The sequence below is a fragment of the Marmota flaviventris genome, chromosome 4 (assembly GCF_047511675.1).
Source record: "Marmota flaviventris isolate mMarFla1 chromosome 4, mMarFla1.hap1, whole genome shotgun sequence".
In the NCBI taxonomy this organism is placed as follows: domain Eukaryota; kingdom Metazoa; phylum Chordata; class Mammalia; order Rodentia; family Sciuridae; genus Marmota; species Marmota flaviventris.
Window position 1 is genome coordinate 136,742,525 of NC_092501.1, and position 13,370 is coordinate 136,755,894.

General features: G+C 35.7%; 1 protein-coding gene across 4 annotated transcripts in view; it reads right to left on the bottom strand.

Annotated features, from left to right (window-relative positions):
- The window catches only part of Nbea (neurobeachin), a 639,704-nt gene that overhangs the window by 183,928 nt on the left and 442,406 nt on the right, over nt 1-13,370 (bottom strand). For all 4 annotated transcript variants that reach the window (XM_071611544.1, XM_071611543.1, XM_071611542.1 and 1 more), the window contains exon 40: nt 1,110-1,246. In XM_071611544.1, the coding sequence (XP_071467645.1) occupies nt 1,110-1,246 (137 nt within the window). The remainder of the gene's footprint in view (nt 1-1,109; nt 1,247-13,370) is intronic.

The window sequence follows — 13,370 nt, forward strand, 5'->3', positions numbered from 1 at the left end:
TTTTGATTATTTAAAACCAAATGCATTCAAACTAATTTTTTGAAAATTCAATGCTTCTGGAGTTAGAAGTGAAGGAAGTATTTTAAGGTGTTTAGTCAACAAGTGCTAACAGGACTGGCCTTAAGTTAGTTAATTCAGGTGGTGGTAGCCTTTTGAACTTTAATTGCAGCTTTTCAAATACTGTTTTATAATACTTTATTTCAATATATAAGTTAAATGTAAATAAAGTTCTGAAACTATGAGAGCATTTGACTATTTTATAGTATCTGCCTGTGAAACATTTTAAAGGAAGATCTTTGTAAAATAATGCTAGAATATGACACTTGTTCTTGAATTTTTGACTGCAGGGAGAAGTTTGTAAATTACACAATAACATGAAATTTAAAACAATAAAATGGATCTCAGAGGATAATGCTGAGATGTATAGCTTCTCTAGTGCTCATTTAAAATTTCCATGCTAAAATTAAGTAAATAAATATTTATGCATGTCAAGTTATCCAAATATGTATTTTCTAGCATTACATCCAAAGAAGAATACAATCTCTAAACATCTGAGTGCTATGTATATACATTTAAAATCGAAGATTTTAGAGAATCAGCTTTCCTTCCTCTTAAATCCATATGTAAAATCCATTCTTAATGCAGGAGATGAAAAATGGATGTAATAATGGAGATGAAATTATATCTAAATGGCTCCCATCCTGGTTTCCTTATAACCTTTCAGTAAATAACAATTCACATTGCAATCTATACTTTTGGAAATTAAAAGTGATCTTAATAAGAAATTTCATAAGACCTTTCCTAGTTTTCCCAGAGAGATTGAGAAGTTGCACCCTAGGGACTTGGGAGCTTAAACTACCAAATCTGCCCAAGTGTACACAAAGACACAGAAAGATTGTTAAAATGTGCATGATATGGTAATACAGGATTTAAATTCATTAATATATTCTTCAATTCCATAAGAGTGTGTTATTTCATTCATTTTTTTCCGATGAGAATAACTAAAGAATGTGCTCCCCTCCCCCACTGTCATTTAAAACCAAGCAAAATTGAAAACCACTTCCTGCCACAAAGCCACCAATAATAGACATGGAATCACTTTAACTCACTTTCGTGTCGATCTTCTTGAAGGCAGGATCATCCTCATCTACCTCGAAGTAAATTTCTGTCGTGGTGATGGAGAGAGTCCCCTTGGCCACAACCACAGGAGCAATGAGCTGGGCAGGGGTGCTGAGAACCACTGGGCCTGCAAGACAAGGGCAGGGAGTGAGGCTGAGCCCCCTCTGGCCCTCTGCTGCTCCCTCCCAGAAGATACCACAGGTTTTCATTTTTAAAAAGGTACTGGAAAAAACGGTGCCTATATTATGCGGCAACGACTTTCCGTGTTAAAGTCTGCTTATACTTTACCTTATAACGAGACTAGACATAAATAATTCTATAAAACCCTAAGAAGTCAGGATACCAAATAGGTGACCCATAACGTGTGTTTGCAACCTCTGCATAGAAATACTACATGGTTGGTGAGGCGCTGCTATTACCAATTTAAAAGTGCAGAACGGAACCTATAATGTCCGATTCGCCATTGAACATCACTGGCTTTCCAAGAGACCTTACGCAGTGAGCACTGCCTTCTCATAAAACCTTTGCAAACCATGTAGGCGCTCCTCAATCGCCAAGGAGAGGTGAGAAGAGATGAAGGAGGTCCACTGTACTGTGAAGTAAGTGGTTAGCATTTTGCAGTAAGGTTATTTTAACATAGGCGTTCTAAGGCGCGCCACATACACTTATGCGTACAAATGGACATTCAAGTTCTAACGTGGAAAGGAACGAAAATCGTAGCAGTCACTTTGTAACAGTGAACCCGTCAAAGTGATGAAAATGCGAAGACACTTGAACAAAATTATTCTCAGAAAAAGCGTCGTAAAGTGCTATTTCCCAACTTTTAAAACTAGAGAGACTAGGCTTCGGTAAAAAAGCAATTTTTAAGAAACTGTGCCTACTATGTTTACTAGAATTCCTTCCATTTAAATTCCACTTATAAGAGCACTGGTTCAAGGGGAGAAGAGTTACACTCTTTAAAATCCCCCAAAGAGGAGGCATTCTTCATGAACCTGATGTGAACATACGACCTGACAATCAGAAATAACGCATTCCGTCGTCTTGTTTTTTTTTTTTTTTTTTTAGTAGGAGGGAGTATCCAATCCCTGTCATTTCCCTCCTCGAATACACACAATCAATTGAGTCAATAACCCCAGGAAAAAGGCAAGAGAAGGCTAGATCCGGTGCTGCCGCTAGGCCCTGGCCCTCTGCATGGAGACCCGCTCACGCCGCCACCGCCACAGAGAGCTGACCCAGCCCTGCAGGGCGCGGGGCACTGTGATGGTGGGGAAGTTCGCGTTCCCTGGGAGCTGCTCACACGGAATCTATGAGTGTCCTGCACAAAGCCGGCCCTTTTCTGTTGCTGGAGGGACAGAGAGGACTCAGCCGACTTGTGCAGCGCTTTAGTGGGGGTTGGGGGCGGTGGCTGTGAAGCAAACTGTGTCAGTGTCAGCTTGACCCCCCCCCCCCCCCCCCCGCCCATCTCAACCGCCTCGGTTAGACTATCGCAAAGCTTTTTTTTTTTCCTGCCCAGCAGTGAGCCCTAGGGACGCCCGGGCTAGTCTTGGGCTGGCGGGTCCGCTGCGCAGCCGAGCGGAGTCGGGGTCCCCTCCGCTCCACAAGGTTTTTCTTTCCAAAGGGTGAGGCGGTCGATCTGAAGCGCCACTTTAAAGGCTCATCAATCTTAATCTAGGTTGCTCAAGTAATTATGCCCGAATCTCTTGTACGATTACAAGTGGATTTGGGTTTCTATTCCCCAGGCCCTCCTTTGTGTTTATTGGAGGGTCTGTGCGCGCTCTCCGCGGCGCCTCCTGCCTCCCGCGCCCTCCTCAGAATCCCCCAACGCTCTGGCCTGTTCCAGCCGCTCCCTTAACCCTTGAGCAACCACGATGCTCCTTGGGATGCGTTCATATTTCTCCTTTGGAGAAATCCAAGCGGTTTAAAGGTTTACTGCTGATGGGGCGAAAGGAGAAAGAAGGTGGAATGATTCACATCTGAAACATAGTGTCTTCTTATACATCTTTGATCAGAGTTAAAACCTCTGAAAAGTCTTCAATATAAATACAGAGGGCTCTTGAATTACATTTTAATAGAAGTTTCTGGCATTTGGAGACGAAAATAATAAAAAAACACTAAAAATGGTGAACTACTTCTTTCTCTTACAAAGTAATTTAACATATCCAAACAGTTATACTGGGAATATTGAAAAAAAAAAATCACGAAACGACCACAACCCAAACTTACTGATTTACTGAAATATAGTAAGAATTTAAAGTACACATCCTGTGAACTTTCAACAGGGAGCATATTTTCTCAACTTTCCTCTCTGTGTTTCTGAAAGGGGACTGACTGTGACTTCTTTCAATTCTACTCCAATTTCGTTCTATTGAGATGCGATTTCTCTGGGAGTTTATAAAAGGACATTAAACTGGCCTTTCTTTAAGAAAGGCACATCATGAAAAATTCAGCCTTAATAGTGTGTCATTTTTCCTCTCGTCCTTTGGAAATCTCCAATTACAACTTCCAATTCCATAGCATGTTTAAGGAGCAGTGAGTCTTTTTGTTGTAGCCTTCAGGGAGCAAACGAGGCACAGAGAGAATACAGAGTTAATCCACTACAGCAATAGAGAGGGGATTATGTTCTAATCCCCTTTGGGGAAGCCTCTGGATTTTAGGGATCCAATATTAAAATGTTTACATAAGGCACAATCACAAACCAGCAGATCTTCCATATGGTACCTGGTTATTTGAAAGCCTTGGGTCTCTTCCCAAATAGAATTCAAAAAGGGCAGTTTCTCTGGATGAAAAGATGGCAATTTAGCTGATTCTGCTCTACAATTTAAATAACTACAAATTTAACCTTCTAAAGTTTGCTTAGGGTAGGAAATTGGGGATTGATTATAAATATATTAATTCCAATCACTACTCTAGTAATAAAAGGATCTGTTATATTAACATCTTCAGCACACACTTAGGAGGAACACTACTGAAGGGTAGTTAAATGGATGGGAGAAACTTCTCTCTACTGATGCATGCAATAACTTAAAATTCCACACTCTAAATGTTTTTTACTTCTTAGGATTGGCAGTATAATAATTAAAAAATATTGATCCATTACTATTTTAAAAATAAGTTTGGGGATATTACTTGGCATTAATTTAAATGTTAATTTAAAATATAAACTAGACCAAAAATCACCCAAAAATAATGAAAGAAATTTTGAAAAGAATGAACTTTTCTTTAGGGCCACTGGCTCTTTAATCAGTGAGATGACAAATCTCATTGTGTACTCAGAGTACAAAGTACACATGTTTTTATATTTGAAAAGGCAACTATTTAAATATACATTTAAAAGTAAAATATTAAATACTTGTGGGTTTAGATCATGATGCTGAAAACAAAACAAAACCAAGCCTAGAAATCTTAATAATACATTGACATTTTAATAGAACTTCACAGTTTACAAAATTTCTTACGTTTTTATTTAACTAACGGTCCACCATTCACAAATGTTGATCTATACATGCATCAGTGCTGTCTTGACAAAGAACACCTAAAACATACCTATAGTTGAACAAGTGGGCTTATTGCTCATTGTGATGAGAGAAACCAACAACTCTTGGAACCATGATGTTAAAGGACTCATTGTAGGAACTTGACTTTTGTTAATGATTCTAAGAAGGGCTCAAGAAGGCAGAGATTGCCCTTGTTTGGGCTCTTCAGGAGGCAGGGATATCTTAACAAATCTTATTTAAAGGGAGGGAGGGAGGACTAGAGTAAGCTAAAGCTGGAATTTAAAAGGAGCTGGTACTCATATTAGTCAGGGGATGTTTGGTATTTTGTGGTTGGCACAGTGGCCTTGTTTTTGTCTGTGCTTAGACAAAATTATAAAGTTACTTTTTTTTTTTTTTTTTGTCTCACATGATGTTGATGATGATATTACCATGTCTGATGCTGGTATTCTGTGAGGTTTCTTATGTTCAACAAGAGAACACCATAGCTTTACCTGTAAGCTCCTGGCCAGCTCCCAAAAATAACAAGGCTGACTTGTAGGTCAGGCCAATTCTCAAAATTCTGGGGTTGCATTTCTTTTTCCTGATGTAGGTATTAATCATTTTTGAGCTGGTCAACAGCATTCTAGTTATTAAAAGATAATTATGGCAATTAAATTTTCAAACAGTACTGAACTTCTTTGCAAGTTTTAATATAAAGCATAGCAAAGAATAAATATGAGGAAAAAGAGTTCAGGTCTAATTAAAATTGGCTTTGTTAGAATGATTTGATGACATTCAATTGGCACAAACTTTATTTAGGGTACATGAAGTTACAATGTATTTTAGAATCATTTGACTATTTCCTAAACATAGCTTAACATAAATAAAAGCTTTATTAGCTTGCATGAATTTTCTCTAACATCGATTACGTTGAAACCATATGTTTAATTTTCTTCTAGAACATGTAAAAGACTACTTTTTGGGGATGATAAACACTGACTAATCTTGGTATAATTATTAAATTTAAAATTCTAACATTATTTAGAAATAAAACTAATCTGAAAGTCTTCATGTTCAATGTGAAAGGGCATTGTTCCCAAAACATTTCAGACAAAAATATACTCAGAGTGGTAAATTTTTACAATTATTTCTATACTGTGATAACATTTGCTAGGTAAATAACTCACAGCATGAGTGACTGAAGATAGTTAAACCATCTATTACTACTTTGGATTATCATTTTTTAAGTATAGCACTATTAATTTAAAGAAAATGTTCTCCACACATAATTAAAAGAACATTTTTTTTTTTGTCTTAAGACAATTTAAAGTAAATTACTGAAGGATATGAGGTAGCTGGAACTTTGCTTTGCAATCTAGGAAAACTTCAGGCATTAAGATAGTAGAGGTGTTGTATATGTGCCTGGGGGAGAGGGAAGTTCTCAGAAAAATGAACAGACACTAGTATGGCAATATATAAATCAATGGATGTGTAACTGATGTAATTCTGCAATCTGTATATGGGGTAAAAATGGGAGCTCATAACCCACTTGAATCAAAGTGTGAAATATGATATATCAAGAACTATGTAATGTTTTGAACAGCCAACAATAAAAAATTAAAAAAAAAAAAACCACATGAATTGCCTCTGCCACAGAAAGTGTTTTAGATCGACAATGTCACATCTCATGTACAGAAAAAAAATAAAACTATTTTGATTTGAAAAAAAAAAAAAAATACTGTGAAGAATCTTAGGCAGTGGTACACTCCTGTAATCCCATTGCCTGGGGAGGCTGAGGTAGGAGAATTTCGAGTTCAAAGCCAGCCTCAGAAACTCAGGGAGGCCCTAAGCAACTCAATGAGACCCTGCCTCTAAATAAAAAGTAAAAAAAGGGCTGGGGATGTGGCTCAGTGGTTAAGTGCCCCTGGGTTCAACACCCAGTACCGAAAAAAAAAAAAATAGATTTCCATTCATCATGGCCGTTTTCTGGTTTCAGGCATTTTAAATACCTCAGGGGGAAAAATATAGCAAGAAAGTCCCTAGAAAGTGATGGTTTGCTTTATGTAAGAGAGAATATTGATAGTTGTCCAAATTAGCAGAATAAGAATTCTTTGAAATTTCATGAAGTTTGCTTTCATGGAAATAGTTACAGAACATTTTTGCTTGAATTAGGAAAAGGAAACTTGAAGAACTCAAAGAACACATACCTCTATGGACAGTTATGAACTTAAATTTTCCTCTTCAACACACTTAACACACAAAATATACGCCTCAGCAACTCATGATAGACACTGTATAAACCCAAATCTTACACAAATGCTCACTATACCCAAGAAGTGGTCTTTTGATACTCCTTGGTGACTTTTTGAGTACAATCTATCCTTATGATTGAGATGAACAATTACCAGTTATTCTCAGAGTTCACTGATTTCCTGAGATGATTATTGCACAAAATGAGACAGGTGCTTAGAAGGCATATTAATATGAGATCTGAGTAAACCTACCTCTGGAAAAACTTAATCACAGTCTGAAACAGACATGAAAAGAATGCAGACCTCTTATACAAGCAACTGAATACTGTGAGTTAGCATATTTACTCATCATGGTAGGACATCTATTTTTATATCAATATTATCTAAAACATCATCTTATTTGATGTGTTAATAATTAACAATTTTAAAATGTACTGAGCAAGAATCTGATTATGCTCTTTAACTTATCATTTCTGTTTCCCAATTTATTTGGAAAACAGCTAATCCTTCAGGTTAAAAGAAGGAAAAAATAAAACAGTGCATTTCTGTTATATTATATAGTTTAAGTAAAATAACATTGGGTTATTTTCTAGCACAAACATACTAAAAAACAGTGATAGCCAATGTTTGGTGTGATAATATTCTGTGCCTTTTGATTTAATAGGTGAGCTAGCTGAGATTTGTGTTTCTGGTTATATTACATTTAGTTTAACATATGGAATGCATTTTTCACCTTCTGGAGGGGTATGACTCTTTTATGGCACTAGGATATCATTTAATGACCGAGAAGAGTAAATTCCTACTAGACTAGATGAATGAATAAACCAGAGGATATAATGTAAATCTGCAGGACTAGGAGCATTAAGTCTTTGTATGCTTAGGTTGGATGAAGTGCCTGAATTTCTATTCCCATATTTTCCTGGGAACATCTTTATTGCAGCACTTATAAAACAAATATATATGTATTTAGATATATATTTCTCTTATTTGGCATAGGCTACCTAAAAGCAGGGGTATAATCTTCTTCACCTAACACAGTATCGATCACATGGTGTGCAATCTGTTTATGGAACTGAATGCAGAAAAAATTACAAACTACTGTTGCATTTATATGTCACAGTGAAAAGCCATTGAAAATAACAGATTATATATTTTATATTTTTCAGAATTCAACCCATTTCAATTTGTTCTTTAAAAATAGAAACAATACTTCATTTTAGAGAAAACATAAATTTAAAAAATGTTCTAAAAACCAAGGAGAGTTATGATGCAATTGGTTATCCCAGCTCTATCACATACAGACTATTATTTTTAAATGGCATAATTTTATGACTGCCACATTTTTCCTAGTATATGGTATTCCCTTTCTGTAAATTATATGCATAGATACATTTATACATATATTTCACTCAGGATCCACTTATTCATTTACTCAATAAAAACTACTGAGTGTGTAGTGTGTTGCATTGAGCACTATGAGGGAATACAGTGATGTATAAGGCATGAATTTGACCCTTAAATGCCGTAGGGTAAAAATAAGAAAATATAGGAACAATTATGAGGTAAGGGAGAATGGGCTTAACCAAACATTGTGTAAGGCACATAACATCAATAAATCTCATTGGTTGGGCTGGGGTTGTAACTCAGTGAAACAGTGTTTGCCTACCATGTATGAAGCACTGGGTTCAATTCTCAGCATCACATATAAATAAATAAAAATAAAGATCCATTGACAACTAAAAAAAATATTTAAAAACAATAAAACAATCTCAACTGTTCCTCCGAAGCACCCTATATGATAGATGCTGCTATTATTCACATTTTACAGGTGAGAAAATGAGACTCACAGTCATTTAGGGAAGTTCATACAATAAATGGTAGAGATTGGATTCAAACCTCCTTCGAAAGCTGTGGTACCTGTTACGTATACTTCCCTCCTATTAAGAGATGGATAGAGACAAAATCATAGAATTTGCAGGGAAATGGATGGCATTAGAGCAGATTATGCTAAGTGAAGCTAGCCAATCCCTAAAAAACAAATGCCAAATGTCTTCTTTGATATAAGGAGAGTAACCAAGAACAGAGTAGGGACGAAGAGCAGGAGAAGAAGATTAACATTAAACAGGGATGAGAGGTGGGAGAGAAAGGGAGGGAGAAGGGAAATTGCATGGAAATGGAAGAAGACCCTCAGGGTTATACAAAAGTACATACAAGAGGAAATGAGGGGAAAGGGAAAAATAATACAAGGGGGAGAAATGAATGACAGTAGAGGGGGTAGAGAGAGAAGAGGGGAGGGGAGGGGAGGGGGGATAGTAGAGGATAGGAAAGGCAGCAGAACACAACAGACACTAGTATGGCAATATGTAAATCAATGGATGTGTAACTGATGTGATTCTGCAATCTGTATATGGGGTAAAAATGGGAGTTCATAACCCACTTGAATCAAAGTGTGAAATATGATAAATCAAGAAACATGTAATGTTTTGAACAACCAACAATAAAAAAAAAATAAAATAAAATACAAAAAAAAGAGATGGATAGAAAAAAATTCTATAGACATATTCAGAGAAGAGATGATTTCTAGCATTTTGGGGTGGGTAGTTATTAGGATGGAATGATGGTGGTGGCATCTGAAATGAACTGTGACAGGTGGATAACAATAGGTGGATGTGAGTGGGGACAGCTGGGAGGATGTGCTGCACAAACGGAGTTACAGGAACGAATGAGCGGCAAATAACTGGCCAGAGATCAGTATGTGTTAAGGGGAGCAGTGTCACATGAAATGGAAAAAGCACTTGTAGCCTTGAATGTCAGAATTTTAAGTTAAGGCATCAAAGATTAGATCTCAGGAATTATAGTGTGGAGCAGAGTTGTTTATCCTTTTGTGGGGGCTACATGTCCTTTTGAGAAGATGAGTAAACACATGGTGCTTTCCTAGAAAAATTCATCCATGTACTTTGTCCATCTTGACTCCATAATTAACAACATACTCCTATTTTGGAAAAAAATAAATTTTACCATTTCTTTTGACATCTTCCTCTATCTAAAGATTTTTCTGTATTTCTCCCTATTTCTTCGTCTTTAGTTCCAGGAAATACATCTTTCCTCCCATGCAAGCTAGTAACTCTTAACTATGCTCTTGGTCCTACCCTTCCTTGCCACCTCCTGCTTTTCTCTTTACTGTGTCTCTCTTCTTCCTTTCTTTGTTAAGCACCTGGACATCTCTTTCTGTCTCTTAATTTCTGTTGACTTCATTGGCTTCACTCCTGTCCTTTACTGAGGCCATGGTGTTGGAAATACACACTGATTAATAAGCTAAATTCCACTATTTTTTTAAAAAAAGAACAACAGTTTATTTTTAAAGCCAGAATTTTCCATTCAACCATATTTTTTTTCATATTACCATCTTTCAAATTACCCATCTTTCAAGAAACATTAGGTTAAAAAAATTGCTGAATCAGACTCCTTAGCCTTCAGAGCACAGACATCTCTTATGTTTTCTGTTTGACTTTTTTCTTGGAGTCTCTGATGGGCACTAGCTAGCTGGTTTTTCAACCTTGTTGGTCCACAGGGGATCTAAAGTTGGCCCACTGCTTTTTGTTCTGGATATGCTCACTTTCTTCTAGTGATATCAGTGGTTTTAACTATGCATCTAAAATTAAAAGTTTTTCTGAGGGGAAAACCAGGCTAGATAAGTACAAAGATGTAAACATGGATGGGGGAATGGGTTGGGAAATATAATTGACATTTATTAACAGAAAGCAGTGTGGTTCTTATATTTCAATCCTTTATATCCTTTTGAGAATTTTGAATATCCAATAGACTCAGCTGAATGGATTCTTTTTTCCCCCTCTTTTAAAACAATTTTAAATTGGTTTTCATTAGTTATTGACAGTAGAATGCATTTATGCACTTTGATATACATAGATGGGATATAATTTCTTATTTTTCTGAGTGTACTTGTTGCAGAATTATATTGGTCATGCAGTCACATATATACATACAGTAATAATGTCCCATCACTTCCCTCTACCTAATCTAAGGTAATGCTATTTTTCCCTAGTGCCCCCTGCCTTACTGTGAATTAGAACCCACGAGAAAACATTTGGCCTTTGGTTTTGTGGGATTGACTTATTTCGCTTAGCATGATATTCTCCAACTCCAAACATTTACTGACAAATGCCATAATTTCACTCTTCTTTAAAGCTGAGTAATATTCCATTGAGTATGCATACCACATTTTATTTATCCACCCATCTATTGAGGGACACATAAAATTGATTCTTGAGAGTAGGAGCTTATATTCATTGTATCAAAATATCTATTTTAGTGTCTGACATATGGTAGATATTCAATATTTATATTTGTTTTGCTTGCATAACCACATTCAAGCAGGGTGAAATCAAGGTCTGGCATAAGAGAATAAGGGATACGAGGAAAAGGGTCCAACTGGTCCTTCCAGGTCTGTCTTCACTTTGTTTAATTTTGATATTTTCTAATCTATTCTTTTTAATTTCATTTACCAATAATGCTGGTAATAACTCACTTAATTGATTTGTTTACCTACCAAGGGCTGCAACTTGGAATAAACAAAACAGAACATTGATGTAGTAGAATAAAAATAAAAATGCTTTCGGAAAGAGAAAGAAAAGTAGATTTCAATTCTGGCTCTTCTTTTTGCTTGGTATATAATCATGAATGAGTGTCCTGCTGTTGGAACCTAACTCTCAACATCTTAAAATGAAGTATAACACCTGAGTCACATAGTTGTATAGTTATTAGGCTATAGTAATGTTTTCTGTTTACAAATGTCAATTTTATCATTCCCCCATCCATATTTACCTCTTCAAACTTATCTAGCTTGTTTTTTCCCCTCAGAAATCTTAAGCTAGTAAACAGAGACATCCTTATATCCCAATTTTAGATGCAAGATTTGTTTGCTTATTTTTAAGTTTTCTTAGTACCTAGATCTTAGCATTTCTGTTTCATACTCAAACTGAACTGGATGAATACCATGTCTATACTTAGCTATTTGATAAATTAGCAACAAAATGGAAGAAAAAAAAAATCAATGATACTTTTGAAGAAAAAAAGAACACAAAGCACAGCAAACAGCAATTTTCTGATCAATATAACCACCTAAATATTTTTCTAGAAAAAAATATATAATAATATTTGGACAGCAAACTTGTTCTATTTTCTCTATTGCCAATAAAAAGGTGTAGATTCATTTTTACATGATTGATGATTTGAATTGATGAAGCTAACTGTTTATGTTCAAGCACCTCCTGTAGGTTCCTCCTTTGTTACAGCACAAAACCACGAAAAAAAATTAAAATTCAGTATGCAGAAAGACTTAGTGGTTCTTTTGCATAGCACTTCTCAGGTAAAATTGTTTTTTCACCTAATCTTTGAATCAGTGCCTAAGTCTATGGAAAAGTACCAGGTCTTCTGGGCTTGGCAGTGATGACCTCTCTTTCCTCTCCAAGTTGCTAATATCCAAAATTTGGCAGTAGAAAAGTAGTATTGTTTTTCTTCTAAGTGTAACAAATGAAGTGACCCACATATCTTCAGTATGTGATTAATATCCTCATTCATATACTTTCTAAAAAATATGGCACATGAAAGCTTAGACCCCTACATTTAGAGAGGTATAACTACTGATAAGTTAGTTGTTTACTTTATTTTAAGTGATTGGTTGGCTGACTCAAAATTCATAGAGAAATTACTTTCTATAGAAATTCTGTATACAGAAATGAAAGAAAAACAAAAATATGTTCCAACTAATACTCCGTATTAGAAAGAAAAGACCTCATCATTGTGATTTGTGAAACACTTGTTCACAACAAAGAGGCTGATTCTTAAAACAGACACTCAAGAAAAGATGGAAGACTGTTATATGTGATTTGAATCATGGCTGATACTAATAAATATAGTTGAATGTGTTTTCAACACAATTGGGATGCTGTTGCTAATAAGAGTACCTTAAAAGAGTTTTACAGACTATGGAATCCATGTTTGGAGGGGGTATCCATTTTTTGAAACAGAAATTCAGTTACAGTAAAATATCTGCAGGTCTAAAATAGCCTTGGACACTTTGTGAAAATAATGAAAAGTGGAAGAGAATGCAAGCTATTCAAGGTGAAGCTTTATTTTTACAAGTCTTTTACGGACTTTAAAAATTAGGTTCAAAATTTAAATATTTCACAGCTTTTGCAAGAAATGGGCTTGTGTTAATGTTCTAAGAGCTTTGTGAAGTCTGTGTTTGAAGCCGAATGTGAACCCTTTGGGTATACTATTTATGACTGGCAAAGCAACTTCCTAATTCAAAGAGAGAGAAAAAAAGACTTATAAAGACTCATAAGACTTTTCCAACATCAAATAGCTTTTACTAAACAACATTTTGATGAGTTAAGTGTGAGTGAGTCAGGGACATATGGATTAAATTTCCCTTGAAATACACATGGGTTTAAAAATTAAGAGGAAAATCCTGAGTAAAATGCATTTTAGAAAATCCAGAATGTTT